Below are 16,704 nucleotides of genomic sequence, written 5' to 3'. Positions count from 1 at the left end.
CCAGAGGTGTCCCCAGCGCGGGGAATGGGGCCCGGCACTCTAGCATCAGGCACTAGACGAAGCATTTCTTATTTGCGGAATCCAAATTTATTTTTCTTTCCAGTCTCTGTCTTCTCCACCCTCAATCGAAATCCCTGTTCTAGAAATGTTGGATCCGTCTTCATTTCCCCTAAATAAACAGCAGTAAAGTGTACTGTGGATAGTTTAATTTTGATATTACATGTATTTTAGAGAAAAGTGGCAAAGACGTGTCATATTTTTCTCTCCCTTGTCACCAGAAATACAAGCTAAATTATTTACAGTTGATACTCACAAAACAGAGGTGGATTCAGGATATTTACTTTTCAGAAAAGAAAAAGGGATTGAAAGTACACAGACAGAGCAGAACACTTTGTTGATTGAATATTTTTGCTCCGGGGAGTCACATTTGGGCCCAAGTGAGAACGCCAGCCCCTTTCTAGCACCACACGTGCCTGGCAGAGTGCCTGATGCATGGAATATTTGTGGAACTGAGCAGACTTAGAAAGAGTGGGTGCACTAGGTAACTCAATGAGCAAAGTCTTAAGTCAATAAACACATAAGGTCAGCAAACATTTGGAAAACGCTCAACCCTTTAACCCCTTATCCACATGATACACAGACAGCGGTCTAAGGCTCTGGGTCCCTTCGTTTCTCGCTGGAATGTTCACTTACGGGCTATGGATTCTACCCCAGGCTCCTATGGTCTGATGAAGACCAGTGACAATGACCACACCCAAGGGATCCCCGCACAGGGTTGGGGTGGGGTCATGACATTCGGGTGTCCGATCAGAGTGGCTTGACAAGATTCCCCATTTGTTATGTTCCAGTCTTCACATCTTCCGTACTTAGGAGAGTCCCATGGATTTTGCTTTCTCTGCCACAGGAGATGTTGGCACCCCTGAAACCATGGCGCCTGTCATTGTGATTCCCCCCGGCAACAGAAGTGTGGTGGCTGGATCCAATGAGATCACCTTGGAATGCATCGCCAATGCCAGGTATGCGGCTGGTCCTCCCCTGGGGACACGAATCCATTATACCTGTGATGAGAAAGATCTTCAGTGGAAGACACATCACACGTGTGCCTGCTCTTCCAGCAACGGCGCTCTCGTTTGAGCAGCTGGGCTACACGCACGGCACACAGGGGAAGATAGGGACCCGGCTTCCCAAGCCTGTGATTGCAGTGCTTATGTTGAATGTCCTGTGGGAGCGGCCTCTGCTGAGAGTCCAGCCGAGGGCAAGCCAGGAGTTCAGTCCCGTGGGTGCAAAGGAAAGAGTTAATCCCTCTTCTCCTCTGCAGTGCTGGGTGTCCTCAGCCTAGTTAGTGGTCGCTCCAGGATTCAGTTCCCGTGATCACGCCTCCCATGTAGCCAGGTCCCCTAGTAGTATTTATTTTCAACATTCTTTTCCTGAGCAAATGGAATCATTAGCACTTATGGTCCATTGCTGCTGCAATTAGCTATCCTTGCTCAATAGCCCTTGAGCAGAATGTGTTGTTGATGCATGCCGTAAGGGAGTCGGGCTGTATCTGGATTGATTTTTAAATGTCCATTGTTCAACCCGCCATGGCTCCTGGTAGCATTAGCTTTGTCAAGCTTGTGCTGAATGCCTGAAATTATTATTATTGCCATCTATATGATTCACCGTTTTTGTCACTCATGCCCTGCGTCCTCGCAGGCCTGTCGAGGAGCTGCACGTGAACTGGAAGAGGAATGGGGTGAAGGTCACCAGCGGGCTCCACAGCTTTGGGAGGCGCCTCACCATCGGCAGCCCGACCTCCGCGGACACCGGGGTGTACGTCTGTGAGGCGACGCTAAGAGGAAGCGCTTTCAACACAGCCACAGCGGAAGCCTTTCTGTCTATCATAGGTAATGCCGGGCGGCAGAGGCACGCGGGCCCTGGAGGAGCGGCCCCTCAGGGAGCGGCCCCTCGGGGAGCGGCCCAGAAACACCTTCCTCTCACTGGCTCCCTTTCTAACTCAGAAAATGAGGGTGAAGCGGAGGCTACTTTCCAAATTCACCCCATTCTTCCTTTTCCAAGAATATAAGCCCACTGAACCCATAGCGCTGATGTTCTGAGTACTTCCAAGAAGTGTTATTCTAGATCCTTCCGACCACAAAACTTGGAAAGTGGCATGGTGAGGCCCTTGTCACATACGTCACCTTCTGGTGCTGGTCTCTCTGCCACGAAGCTTCTCAGTAGCCCTCGCTGGGCTGTTACGGTCAGTTTTCAGAGATTATGCTATTACTGGTATTTTTGACCCAGAAAAAAGAAGCTTTAGGATATTACCTTCTGTTAAATTAAAAGGTGAGAACAGAGCTGCTTCCTAGGACGTGCACCCAGGGTCGCTCCTGAGCCAAGGAGAGCGAGAAGATAAAATTCGGCACACAGGAGCGCTCTAGACCCTGGAAAGTGTCACGGTTCAGGGAGTGTGTGTTGTACGGTGGCTGAGGGAATCCCCAGGGTATTTTCGGATTATGGTAGGATCCCATTACCCTGTGAGGCACAAGCCTTCATTTCTCGAGTTTCCTCAACTCCTGTAATACTTTCAGTCTTCAGTGGCTGTGGCCACCATCGCCGTGACCCATCCAGCAGGATGGTGGCTGCTGCAGGTAAGAGGGGCCGTGGCAGCCCACTCCAGGAAGGAGAACCTCTGCCTCTTCTCTCCTCTTTGGGAAGAAGGGAATGAGAATGAGAAAGGTCAGAGCAGCAGAGAGCCCTGGGGACAGCTGTGGCTCTTCACATGACGTATGTCACAGTTTGCCACTTTGCAAACTAAGAAAGAATAAAAGCTTGTGTTTTCATATGAAATTAGCAAGACTATCAAGAAATGCTGCATAAAAGGTGGTTTGCCTTGAGTGTGTTACGCTCCTTTCGATCATGAAGAAATGGCTCCTTGGCCTGAAAACGACCCGGCCAAATACACGCAAGCCTCTCAGTTCCTCCGAACGGAGAGTAAAGACTTTTAAAGTATCAGGAAGGCAGTCCTTGAGTCGCACGATGCTGCGGACTCCACACTAGGGGACCAAGCCGGTTCTCTTGCTGCCTCTCTCGTTGTGCTTCCGACAGAGGGAAACACCACAGTCCCGCGTCCTTCGAGGCCTTTCTTCTGAGGGTCCCTCCATCGCGATGTGAGCATCGCACGTTATAGACGGAACCGGAATTAACGTTCGGAACGCGTCCGTCTCCAGGAGACGGGACTGTATTGTGTTAAAACATCTTAAGGTGATTTAAACAAGAGAAGAAATTATCTTCCTGTAAACTGGAATGTTTGTTTCCATCATAATTCCTTTTAGAAATATTTAAATCTCTCCTGTGAACTTTGGTTTTGCATTGACAACTGAATTCCAGAGCAGACTGCTGCTCCCTGTTCCAGCTTTGAAAGGGGCACAACTGCATCTTGATGATGTTGAGTTACATTCCCTTTTGTTCACAAGAATTTGCTGTGACAGGAAGGATGTTGTGAAGGAATCGTCCTGGGAAAGCCCTGAAGAGCGCCCCTGTGAATCCAGAGTGTTCGCGAGACGACGGCCCCAGGCCCGGTGATCTGGGAGGAGGGTCCCTGGGGCGCCGTGGGGCCGGGCAGGGAGCGTCCTGGAGCAGGCAGGTGCAGGAAGGCAGAAACGTGCTGGCTTTCAGTTACTTTCATCTCGGCTGACGAGACGAGACAGTGGTGGCTGTTCCCTCCGTCTGTCAACTTCGCTGGCATATTGCTTAATTTCTGAGGTTTACACAGGAGCTCAGGCCGCGTCACACCTGCTGTAAGTCCTGGTGGCCATCCACGCGACAAGGAGCACCGGCCTCTGGGGTCCGTGCCCCCCCCACCTCTGCTCGGGGCCTGCTGCTGTTCCTCAGTTCTTTCTCCTGCCCTGCCCTACGCAGCCTCCCCACTCCCCAGGCCACGCACACCCCACATGCTGAGGCAGACGCCGCGACCTGCCCACACGGCCCCCCACCCTCCCTGCTTCAACTACTCGTACCACCATTCCTTCCTCACGGCCTTCCCTGGCCACTGGAGACCAGGTGCCCACCGCGCGGCAGGTTGGAAGTGCTGGGTCTGACGGATGGTGGATAAATCGCTGAGCTCCCTCCCTGCTGTGATGGGGATGTGATCTGGAGGTCCTTGCTCCCAGTGTCCCCAGCAGGTGAGCTGACTTGGTCACATGCTCATTTCAGCTGACCTTCTCCTGGTGGTGTTGCCATCACCTCCCCGATAAACCGTGGGCCGCCGGGCTGGGCTGTGGGGACAGACCTGGGCTCAGACTCTCGGCACCACTCACAGGCTTGAGCAAGTCCCTTTGCCTCTATTGGCCTCAGTTTCCACATCTGTAAGCTGTAGACGAGGAAGGAAATGATAGGGGTTTTTACCGTGAGCAGTTGTTAGCAGAGTGCTGGTACCCCACCTGTGGCGTTGTTTTAGTGGTTTACCGACAATTAGTCACATGACACACTTTCCACCTTTACTGTTCCCGAAATCAGGGTGTGTCTCGCAATCCCTGGAAGCCTTTTTCTCTCTCTTGGGGATAAATACAGCGACGATGCCTCTGGCTGCAACGTCTCAGACTCACTGACACAGAGCGTGTACATCCTCCTGTCCAGACTGACAGACAGACTGACACTGTCTCCCGTCACTGCCACTCACACGCTTACCCTGCTTCGCAAGTGCCCGTGTCCCCGCACGCCGGATCCCCCAGCACTCACACACGCGTCAGGGCGAGCAGCTGCCGTCCAGAGCCGTCTGTGCACCTCGGTCTGTTCCGGTTTGCAGACACAGATCACTCAGGGATTCCAAACTCGTATCATTAAAATCACAGGTTACTTGTACCATCTCCCGGCTGATACCAATGCCACGACCAGGAAGTTACAGCCGTACCAGAAGGTTCTCTAGAGCTGAGACCCAGCCGCTCTTCAGAGTTTGAGTCCCAACATAAAATGCTTCCTCCCTCTCTCCCCCCTCCTGCTCTTCCTTCCTTTCTGCCACTTAACATTTCTCGAGTCTACATCTTGGATGCTGTGCTGGGCATTGGTGACTGGCTCGAAGTAGTAGCCATGGCCCCCAGCATCCAGGGGTCTTGTGTGGAAGGCAGGCCCTCACGAGGCAGTTGGACTCAGCATAGTGAGTGTGCAGGAAGGGGCGCCTGACCTCACGCGGCAGGTGCTGGGGGCAGAGGCTCTCTTGGCGTACGGCCAGGACAGAAGCCTGCAGTGGGCCTTGTAACCCATTCACATTGGTTGAGGATGAGCTCAGGATGTCTTCTTTCTGGTTTTACACGTGGCCTACATTAGATGCACCCGCATTAATCTTCGGTGCCCTGTGACACTGGAATTTACCTGTACAGCAGGTCATTACCAAGTGATGTTCAGAAAATAGAGGTGTTACAGAACTGTTTCTAGAGCAAGAGGGAAACTTGTATGAGGCAAACACCAGTGGCGCGTGGGTCATTTGCTCTGAATGCAGGATGGGCAGGCCAGCTGTGATACCCCAGGATGGAGCGGGGTTCAGGAGGCGGGGAGCCACGAGCATGCTCTTTGTGTCCCACCCGTCCTTCCGGGCTCCCTGGCCATCTCTGCCCTCCCTGCTCATCTGCCGACCATTTGTGGAGCACACGGTGGTGCAGGACCCTGCTGAAGGGCCAGCGTGGGCAGAGGACAAAGAAGGAGGAATTGCAAAGATGAATGGAACACACCTGCTCCCCGACAGGCTTCAAGGATGTAAGGTCTTTGGTAATCTCCTAGATCTCTCCTTCCAGCGAATAGCTTTTAAGTGTTTCCTTGGAAGCTGTGCCAGGCACTACCAGCACGGAGATGAGAGGACCCATTTCTACTCTGAAGATGGTCCTGTGTGGAGGGGGCACCCTGCCCAAGGAGGTCTGGGAACTCTGCAGAAGAAGGGCGCTAAGGGCTGATCTTGAAGACTGACTCAGGATTTGCCGACAAGCGTCTCCTGTGCAGGAGCCCAAGCGGGGGGGTGCTGCTTGGGCCCCACAGTCCCAGTGGGCAGGCTCAGCCAGTTTCTCTGCTGCTGGTCTCACAAGGCCAATGTCAAGCCTTCAGCTGGGCTGGGCTATTTCCTGGGGGCCATCGGGGAGAATCCGCTTCCTGGCTCACTTGAGGTGGGCAGACTAGGGTTGTAAGACTGAGGTCCTCACCTCCTTTCTGGCTGTTGGTTGGGGTCACTGTCAGGTCCCAGAGGCCTTTCTGCTCCCCCTGGCTTAGGCCACCTTCCTCTTCACGGCCAGCAGCACAAGCCAGTTCTTTCCTGCCGTGGGTCTCTGAACTCCCTTCTTCATCTCCCCTTCCAGCTCCGGGAAGGCCACTGCTTTTAAGGGCTCCAGTGAGGGGACTGCGGGCCCACCCAGCTAATCCAGGATCAGCTGTCCATTTCAAGATTGACAGCCTTAACCACACCTGCAGACGCTGTCTTGCCATATAGTATGACTTGTTCACAGGTTCTGGTGACTAGGGGGTGGGGCCATTCTTCCCACCACAGTGGACAAAGCACCACATATGGACGATGGTGGCAAGTCAAGGACACATACTGGCATGAGACGGTCATTCTGGAGCAGAAGGGAAGACAGAACAGGGAGCACCCTGGGTCTCATGGTAAGCCCTACTCAGGATAGGCCCTGCCACTCAGATGTGGGGGCTTTGGCAAGAGAGTGTGAGGAAACCTTGGGATGCACGGGCCATCTACCATAGCTGCCTCCACGAGGTCAGAATGAGTGCTGTACGGCCCTGGCATTTTGGAGGATGGGGGGGTTGATAGAGGCCTTGGACTTAGGCTGTCTGGGAGGCATCCCACCTCCTGTTCTGAGACCCGGACAGTGCAGGACAATCAGTGTGGCTGGCTGTTTCTCAACACGGGATGGCAATGTTTTCCTGATGTCTTCGTATTGTTTGAAGAGAGATAAAAGTGTTCGTTTCAATCCCCCGTTTTAGTGGCTGCAGTTGTGATACATTTTTAAAAGTCTGGTGTGCACCAATGTTGGCAGTATACCCTTTCTAGAAAGGGTTGTTGCCAATTAGCGAAGACACGCACTTACCCCTCAGAGGTTAAGTGGTTGCAAGTCTGTGCACAAGACAGCTAGTTCACAACGAACTCACTATTCAGCCCACAGCCCTCTCACTGTGGCTATGCCTGATGCGCCCCCGCCCTTTTTTCCTTAGAGCTGACTACGTGTAAAAGTAGCTGGGGGTCCAGAAAAGAAATCTTCTGAGCACCTGTTGAGTTATGTCAATATGAAGGGTGAGCTGTGAGCGAAATCCTAACACACAGATAGTGGGGAAAAGAAACACAATTACCATCAGATGCTACAGGGGCCTTTTGGGGTCTTGGCAACTCGCACCCACTCTGCTTTGCTCAGCCACCTGGAAAAGCTTCAGGAACAAGGCAGGGTATCCGTAAATGAACAAACATGCTCGGCCCAGGCCATTCCTGGCCTTCCTAGTTGTCAGCTACGCAAACTTCCCCGGTTATTGGCTCCGGAGGAGAGAGACAGCACTTCGCAAGCATTGGCAGGACGCCCTTCCAGACTGTGCCTAAGGAGCCTGGCAGAACTGCAGTTGGTGCGGCAGAGTCTGTGGGGCAGGCGGGTCTGTGTCAGGCTCCCATGGTGACTGTCTGCGGTGGGGAATAGTGGTGTTTGCAGCTGAGCGGCCTTGGCCAGGCCTCTAATGCACCCCAGCCCCGGAGCCATGCTCTGCACAGCTCGAGCCAGCTTTGGGCCATGGTGTGATGAGCACCCCTTGTCTCTGACTCCAGGCTACGTCCTCCCCTGGCACTGGGGGGAAGCTGTGTGGCATTGCACAGGTAGGAGGGGCAGCACTGGGACACTGGCCATTGTGCCCAGTGCCTGGGGGAAGGCCGTCTGATCCTGTAGATGTTGATCATTTCTTTGTGCAGGTTTCTATTATCAAAGTGTATTTCCTCTGGGATGAATCCCAAAGGACCTGGGCCAAGTGAAAAAAGCCAATTCCGAAGGTTACACATGGCATGATTCCATTCGTGTATCATTCTTGAAATGACAGAATTACAGATGGGGAACAGATGAGTGGTTGCCAGAGGTGAGGAATGGGATGTTGGGGTGGCCATGGTCCTAAAAGGGCAACGTGTGGGACCCTTGGGTGACAGCCCCCTTCTGCCTCTCGACTGTGGGTACACAGCCCCGCTCACTGGTGACGTCGCCTAGGGCTAAGCCTGCACACGCGCGTGCGTGCACACAGACCGCGACGGGAGAGTAGGGTAGGTCAGAGTCTCGGGTGTGGTGCTGAACTGTAGTTTTGCAAGATGTCACCATCGGAGGGAACTGGAGGATGCCTGGGATCTCTATTATTTCTTAAAAGCACGTGGGACTCTGCAATTATCTCAAAATAAAATGTTTAATTTAAAAAAAGAGAACCGTAATTAATCACAGGCAAATGTTGACTCTGTCACTTAGTCTTTTTTTTTTCTTTTTTTCTTTTCCCTCACGTCCCTTTCCTCAGACCATGGAGGTAGATATCGACTTTAGCACTCACTGATGAATATGGGGCATGACCTACACGTGAGGGCCGTGACAGGGTGCAGCTCTTATATAGCTGGAATATAAATTTCGCTGCTGTCATGATTGTTGATGAAGGAAATGGGGCTGAATATGAACACGGGGGTGTGCGGTGAAGACCAGCTTGAAAAGAGACCTTGAATCTCTGCGGTGTGTCTTTCCACCGGTCTACACACACCCAAAACCCAGTAGAGGGCTCTGCGTGCACCTGGCGAGGGTGCAGCCCTGGCCTCAGGCAGGTGGCATGCGCCCGAGTGACCTGGGTCATCACAGAGGGGTTCCGAGCTCCCATCTCCGCGGAGAAACCCTTCAGCCTTTTCTCGTGAACCACATCTTTGAAACACTAAGTGCTCATGTCTCCTTTCCCTCTCGTGGGTTCCACCCTGTTTTAAAGACCCGGGCGGTGCAGGAGGCATTCCCAGCTATGCTACCCACATCCCACACAGCGACAGTGGGAATCAGCAACCCGGGAAGACAGTGCCCAGAAAAAATTATCACACAGAAAGTGAACACAACGGCCTTTTGTTATCACAATAATGAAATCACTAGCACCTTCGTACCGGATGAATCTGGCCATGCCACTGTTGAAGTTCTGCTGAATACACAGAGAAAAATATTGCAATTTACTCTCCAAGGAGATCCACCATTTAATACACCCACTATTTTTTGTTGAATAGGCGAGGGGAGTAGCTAGAGATATACAAGCAGTAGAGTTTCCTGTGCTCCTAAAGATGGATGAGAGGCCCTTTCTCTTTCTTCTCTTCGCTATTATTTAGCCTTCCGTTGAAGTATTAAATCTATGTTTTGGAGAAGAACCGCTAAGACTTTATAAAATATGTTAATGGGCCGCCCCGTTCCCTGACACAAGCCCCGTGCCCAGCTGTGGCGCTGTATTTGACAAGCTGCGTGCATCGGGGTTTGGTTTAGATACTGAAACAAACTAGCCTGTAAAACACTGTGCTGTAAATATAAACCTTTATGAACCTCTCGGGATAGTCCTTCTAAAATGTGAATTAAGATATTCCATGATTCAAGCCCGTAAACGGAAAAGTAGCCATCACCCTGCGTAGTAATTTGCTTTCTGAAACCTTAGAATGTAAACCGCCTTTGGCCTCCGCTCACTGAATTCTGAGTTCGTGTATACAATGGCAACTAATGAACTTTCCAGAAATAGTTTTTAAAAGGAGTTCAAACTCTTTCAGGCTAGACGGGTCTCCCAAAATACACCTCTTTTGCTTAGGGGCTATTTTGTTTTTTTCTTGTTTAAAGAGCCACCGTACTTTACTGCTGAGCCCGAGAGTCGGATGCTAGCGGAAGTGGAAGATACCGTGGATATCGCGTGTCGAGCCATGGGTGAGTGTGCGGCGGCTGCTCTGCGGGCCGCCGTGAGGTGGAGGGACCGAGGGGCACTTCCGTCACTATTGGGGCACGCATTGAGTGTGATGTTAGTGACTGGGCCTTTGGATCTAGTAGAACTCAGTTACTTGGCATGTGACCTTGAGGAAGGTGACCTTGACCTTGCTGAGCTGTTGGTTACTCGCCTGCAGAGCAGAGATAAGAATATTCACCATATATACAATGGAATATTACTCAGCTATCAGAAAGAACGAGTTCTCAACATTTGCTGCAACATGGACGGCACTGGAGGAGATAATGCTAAGTGAAATAAGTCAAGCAGAGAAAGACAATTATCATATGGTTTCTCTCATCTATGGAACATAAGAACTAGGATGATCGGTAGGGGAAGAAAGGGATAAAGAAAGGGGGGTTAATCAGAAGGGAGAATGAAACATGAGAGACTATGGACTCTGAGAAACAAACTGAGGGCTTCAGAGGGGAGGGGGTGGGGGAATGGGATAGACCGGTGATGAGTAGTAAGGAGGGCACGTATTGCATGGTGCACTGGGTGTTATACGCAACTAATGAATCATCGAACTTTATATCGGAAACCAGGGATGTACTGTATGGTGATTAACATAATATAATAAAAAATCATAAAAAAAAAATATTCACCAAAGGGAACAAGAAGGAGGCCTTCACTCCATCCGTCCCCACAGAGAGGGACAGCCTTGTCCTCTCGACTCCCTTTCAAACGCTCTGGTTCCACAAGAGCATGACCCCCCAAGGCTGAGGGCAGGAAATGCTTTCCCGTCCGTGGGGTGATTGGGACTGGTGACCACGTGTGCTCTGTAGTAAGAGAGATGGTTTTAAATTCTTTGAACAAGAAAACTTTTTTTTTTCTTCCTTTTTTGCCTTTTCAGGTTCAGGTTGACTTTTTCTTTGTTACTCCAGTAACCTCAGCTCTCACCCCTTGCCTTGATGACGAGCTGTCCACTGTCAAGCAGCACAAATAGTTACACGAGCCCCCCTCACCGAGACAGGCTTTTTAAAGGCAACTTCATTGACAAAGTCTATGTTAGTGCGCTGGAGACTGTCAGTGAAAAGGACCTTTTTCTTTTAAGTTTAAATCTGTGCATCTTAAGGGTGGGTATTTTATTCTAAGAGCTTGGAGGGTAAGGATTACTAGCAATTTTGTAAATCTTCAAAACAGCTCCATAAAAGAGGTACTATTATCTCAGAGTACACATACGAAAACAAGACCTTAGGAAGCAAGGTTAAGTAATGTGCTCAAGGCACAGAGCCAGGGAGAGGAGATGAGATACCTCTGAAATCACAGCCCGGCGTCTGGCATGTAGGAGCTGCTCATTAAGGACTGGACAGCCTGCCAGGGGTCACACGGCAATAGAGACAGGATCGAAACCCAGACCAGTCAGCTCCCAAAGCAAGGGCTTTGGACGGGGCACCTGGCTTCTCCCAGAGAGCAGAGGTCCTGGGCCTAGAGCTCATGCCAGCAATCCACAGGTACGGGCATGTCATCTTCCGTCTCTGAGCAGTGCTGATGGCTCCTGTGGAGATCGGGGTCTGCTGTGGGCCCCTTCCTGTACCCACTGTGCTTCCACCCAGAGCGTGTGTCCTGGGGGGCTCGGTCCCCAGCCCCCGGGCATCTCACGGGAGCACTGTTGGCACATCTGCTCTGCGACGTCCTTCTCTGTTCAGGATCCTGGGGAGGGGTGGGGGGAGAGCCATGTGAACTCTACATGGAAATGTCCCCCTTGCTCTCAAAGATGCTCTCTTCCCGGTACAAACACCGTTTTCTAAGGTCAGCGGTGGTCTGGAAGTGAAACTCCGCAGTATTGTGAGTGCTCAGATTTTAGAAACCAGCATCTGCTGTACTGTAGGGGAAAGATTTCTGTTTATGACACTAAATTGCCCCAAAATAGAAAGGCTGCCAGCTCCCTGTATACTAACAATTATTTTTCGATAAATGACAATCTTAAGCTCTTCCCTTGACAAGAGAATGCTCTTTTTGCATGATTTCTACAGGGCAAACTGCTTGTTAAATACAGACGTGTAAATATATACTGAGCAGGACTTTCAGCGTTACCATTGGATAATTTACTGCTTTCTTTTAATTTTGACAATGAAACTATAGCCGCACGTGAAGTGGTCCCTCTTCATGAAAGCTACATCATGTAATTGCTCTTATGAGATTTTACATGAATTGGTTATGCTTTTACCTTGAAATGGATTTTTTTAATTTCATGATTTAATGAAAAGTGACAGGAAACATAATTAAGGCAAAGAACAGAATCTGAAAATACATTATCTTGAAGTATTCCACGACATTAACTTTATTTATTAAAGAAGACATCTTACACCTACATAGCATCTGAAATCAAGGGATTTGGGTGTGCTTTTCACCATGAATCATGTCGAGATGTGTTTTATTTAAATTAATTTCATAGGCAGGGAAACCAAGGTACAGACCCAGCCTAGACAATCCTGTGCGTTTCCCTTGGGCCCACAACAAGCATACACGTGCCCGCCATGGCTCAGGACCTCGTTGTGTCATGTGCTTTGGCGGAGTTTCTATGCACAGCCTGTCATGTCTACCCAGTTTTCCCCTCTTCGGTGGCTTAGGAGGGTCAGAGACGTGCCAAGGAAGCAGTGTCCCCTACCCCTGGTCACGCAAGCCTCCCGGGGGAGCTGCCCAGGGCAGGAGCCTGGCGTCTCCCCGGTCAGAGCTCGTCCACTGCAGTAAGGTGCCAGGGGAATAACGCATGCCTCATCATCCCCCGGGCTCCATGTGCTGAGCAAGCCGTGTGGGGGCCGAGCAACAGAGGTCCTCATGCTCTCAGGCTGAGGACAGTCCCTTCATGTACAACCCAGCTTCTGCCCCCGTGAGCTTGTCCTTTGTCCCCCGCATCTGCCCTCCCAAACCCAGCCTCACCTTCCATCAGATGGGCCAGCTGGGTGCCACAGAGCTCTGGTCCCACTGACCGAAGCCTGGGTTTTCACCGTAACATCATTAGGATGAGGAAGATGCACCCAGCCTCAGTCTGACCCTCCATCCTCTGGTCCAAGTGTTGGCCTTGCTCCGGGTGCCATCAGCTCCTAGGGACAAGGATGGCACCATCCTGTGGCCCCTCCTTGTCACCTGCTGGACTCACATTTGTCTCTGGGGCCAAGGCAGCTTTTCCCAAGTCTACAGTTGAATGCCACTTACGTCTCCTCAGTCTCCACCCACAAGCATCTCGGGTGCCTGCTTAACCGCAGCCATCCTTCACTGCTGTAGATGTCCGCTTCGATTGGTGATGTCGGCCCCCTCGGCAGGGGACAGCTAAAGAGATGGGACCCCTCCTTCTCGCGGTTAGTTGTAATCATAGTCATTCTAGCCATTGAGCGTGGGCCGTGTGCCGGGCACCCAGAGATTTGTGTGCGCCCATGTGGTTAACCTTCCCAACAGCACTTCGAGGTGGCAATGACTACTTTTTTCCAAATGTGTCTCCTGTCCTGGTGGCCCTCCCCCGAGCCTTGAGTGGTGGAGTCAGACTCTGCAGGGCAGCAGGGACTTTCCTCCACCTCCCTGTCTGTCCCCAGGCCGGTCACGGTCACGGCTGGAATCCCTTCCTCTCCAGACCAGGGCACAGACCTGCGCCAGCTCAACAGATCCAGAATGATCTGCAGCCCGGCGTCAGGAGTTTGTTCCTATTCTTCCTCTTACTGCTTCTCTGTGTCCATTTCTTCACAGAGATGAGAAAAATGATACCGTACAGGGTGGATGAAGGGACTCCCAGACGAAAAATACCACTAAAGATCACCTGTAGCCTCTGAAACACGTTTGCCTCACCCTCACATAAAGTGCTCGAAATTGAATTTTTTCAAATGCCCAATTATTTCCACTCCTGCACAGGGGTCCCTCTTCCCACCCTGCAGTGGTACAAGGACGCTGTCTCCATCGGCACGCTCCAGAACCCCCGATACAAGATGCTCTCAAGCGGGGGCCTGCGCATCCAGGGGCTACGTCCAGAGGACTCGGGGATCTTCCAGTGCTTTGCCAGTAACGAAGGAGGGGAGATCCAGACCTACACCTACCTGGACGTCACTAGTGAGTACTGCCCCTCAGCAAAGCCAGACCCCCCGGGCTGGACCCTCAGCCGGAGTTTCCTACCCTTCGTGTGTGTGACACACTCGGGAAATGGTAGCATCTGTTCAGCAAATGGACAGGGTGCAGGGGCCCGTGGCGCCCACGGCACCCGCTACGGAGAGCCACCTCTCCGGCTGACAGGAGCCCACGTGCTGGGCAGCAAGTACGCCCTGTTGTCCCCACGCCCTGGCACCCCACCTGCTCTCAGGCGAGCCTCGCACCCTCCTCTCTACTGAGAAGCAGGGGGAAAAACATCTCCCTTTTTCTGGACAGAACTGGAAGGACTGTTCAGTGAAGAGCTCATTCCTAACCTTTTTCTTTTGATCTTTTTCCCATTTTTTTATATTCATTTTCTATTTTAGTTTTATTGAACAATTATAGTTCTTCTGTAAGTTTCTTTTATTATCCCATTAGCAGAAATACTTTGGCACTCTTTGAAAAATAAAATGAAGGTACAGGTTTTCACTGTATCTGTGGGTTTTCTTTTCCATCTCCACAGTTGTAATATTGTTCTTTAAAATGAAGTAGAATTTAGCGATTATGGAATTATACCTTTCATGTTTGCCCTTTTGGAAGCAAAATGCTGATCTCCTCGGGTGTGAGAGCCGTTTGAGAAAGCAAATCATGTCAGTATGCAGACGGCTCTTGTCTGCCCAAACTTACAAATTTAAGGATTCCGTGTGTGTATTTTGGTAAACGAGGGGTCATGCCCTTGAACCTTGCCCAGGGGTCAAATTTAGCCTCTGGTTTGGAGCATACGAAACAGTATCACTTCAAACAGTGGGAATAATATTGGGTACTTATGCCAGAAACTGAGTTTCGATCAATTAGAATTTAAGTGTATCTTATGAGTGCCAGTCGGGTGGCTGTGGGGCACAGAAGAGCAGGCTTCTTTCCCTTTCTTTCCTTTAACTTTATTTTAATTCCAGTGTAGTTAACCTACAGTGTTATATTAGTTCATTCATTTAACAAACAATTTCCCAGCATCTGGGGTCTGCCGGGTTTGGAGACAGACAGCGGAGGAAGGGATCATTTAGCCAGGGATAAGGGTCGGGAAACGAGCGAACAGGTGAGGCCCGGGGTGACCAGAGAGGCCTCTCGGAGGGTGGTCAGGGAGCGTTCCCTGAGGTGCTACCAGAGCTGAGGCCCAAAGGTGCAAAGTCTTGGGGGATGTGCGTGTCACGGGGTGAGGGAGGGGTGCCGCAAGTGCCTTCCAGGGACAAGCTTGAGGAGGTATCTGTGCAGGGAGCAAGGAGACAGTGGGGACGCAGTCTGGTGAAGAGCCAGGGGTCGTGGTAGGAGACAGGCTGGAGGGACAAGCAGGGCAAAGGCCCAAGAGCCAGTGGGAGGATTTCACGGGCTTTCGGCAGGGAGTGGTGGGGTGTCCTTTATAGCTGCCACAGGGCACCCAAGGCTGGGTGTAGAATGGCCAATGCAGGGAAGACCAGAAGGCTTGGGATCCAGTAGGAGGTCACTGTACTGTCCACCTGTGGGTCCGGACGGGCGGATGAGGGGGCTCTGGGCTTTGCTTTGGGGGAGGCATCCACAGGACTTACGTGGTTTGTGGGGATTCCCACCCAGTGGAAGGAGAGGTGGCCAGCGGTGCTTTGGTCCCAAGTCCCATCCACTTGTCCTGGGAACCCCAGCCCAGGCTCCTCAGGGGCCTCACGGGGTTGGGGACACGCAGATCCCTGTTCTTCAGGGGTTTCCAGTTAAATCGTTATCAGAGTAGAACAAAGTCACCCGAGCCTCGCCGAAGCCAGCCTGAGCTACCCCAGCTGTCTCGGGCTGATTCGGGGCTCTTAGGAGCTGGAGGCCTATGCCATCCCCCAAGGACAAAAAGACCCAACACTTGGGGCCAGGATACTTCCTGGAAATCCCTCACTGACGTGCTTGAAATCCCATTGTGAAACTGTCATCTTTGGGTAATAGTTAATATTCAAAAGTCAGCTTTTCCTATTTTTTCTATTTTTCTATTTTTTAAAAAGTACTAAAAGCGAGCTTGTTAGATTTTTCTAAATAAATGTCTCCCCCTCATTAACGATCACCTGAAACAGCCCCCACCCCACCCCCGCCCGGGCTCCTGCACTTTCCCACTTGTGTGTCTGTTCCATTGTGAGACTGGATTTCTCTTCAGGTTGTAAACACAGATAGGCAGCTCCTGGGGGACAAATAAGGGAAGGTTATAGTCTCTCCTGAAAGGTTTTCCTCTGTTATTGCTACAGTTATCTCTGTGATTAGTCCCATAAAAGTCTATATGGGCCACCCCAGCAGGCAGGTCTGAGCGCAGCTGAGGGACAGCACACTGAGTGTCTCACTGTTCGCTCCTGCTTAGATGTTGCCCCAGCGTTTACTCAACTTCCAGTGGACACCACGGTCACTGATGGGATGACGGCCGTCCTGAGGTGTGAGGTGTCTGGAGCCCCCAAGCCCGCCATCACGTGGAGGAGAGGTAGGTGGCCAGTGCAGCCTGGCCAACATGGGACATGAGCCCATCGGGCCAAGGCTTGTGTATTTTCATTCCCGCCCTCCTTCATTCCCTAAAGACTGGTAGCCGTCCGTGGGGCACCTGCCAGGCGCTGGATGCCGGAGCCACCAGCCTGAGTAGGACAGGTAAGGCCCCCGGAAGCTTCATGGAGCTTACCTCCACGAGACAAA

General features: G+C 51.5%; 1 protein-coding gene across 4 annotated transcripts in view; it reads left to right on the top strand.

Moving 5' to 3' along the window:
• SDK1 (sidekick cell adhesion molecule 1) overlaps positions 1-16,704 on the top strand; it is an 876,890-nt gene that overhangs the window by 624,499 nt on the left and 235,687 nt on the right. For all 4 annotated transcript variants that reach the window (XM_048224631.2, XM_057314981.1, XM_057314983.1 and 1 more), the window contains 5 exons: positions 905-1,016; positions 1,696-1,886; positions 9,828-9,911; positions 13,813-14,007; positions 16,382-16,498. In XM_048224631.2, the coding sequence (XP_048080588.1) occupies positions 905-1,016; positions 1,696-1,886; positions 9,828-9,911; positions 13,813-14,007; positions 16,382-16,498 (699 nt within the window). The remainder of the gene's footprint in view (positions 1-904; positions 1,017-1,695; positions 1,887-9,827; positions 9,912-13,812; positions 14,008-16,381; positions 16,499-16,704) is intronic.

This window comes from Ursus arctos, unplaced genomic scaffold (genome assembly GCF_023065955.2).
Source record: "Ursus arctos isolate Adak ecotype North America unplaced genomic scaffold, UrsArc2.0 scaffold_2, whole genome shotgun sequence".
NCBI classification, from domain to species: domain Eukaryota; kingdom Metazoa; phylum Chordata; class Mammalia; order Carnivora; family Ursidae; genus Ursus; species Ursus arctos.
Note: the sequence above shows the minus strand (reverse complement) of the source record. Positions and strands in the feature narration are given on the sequence as shown.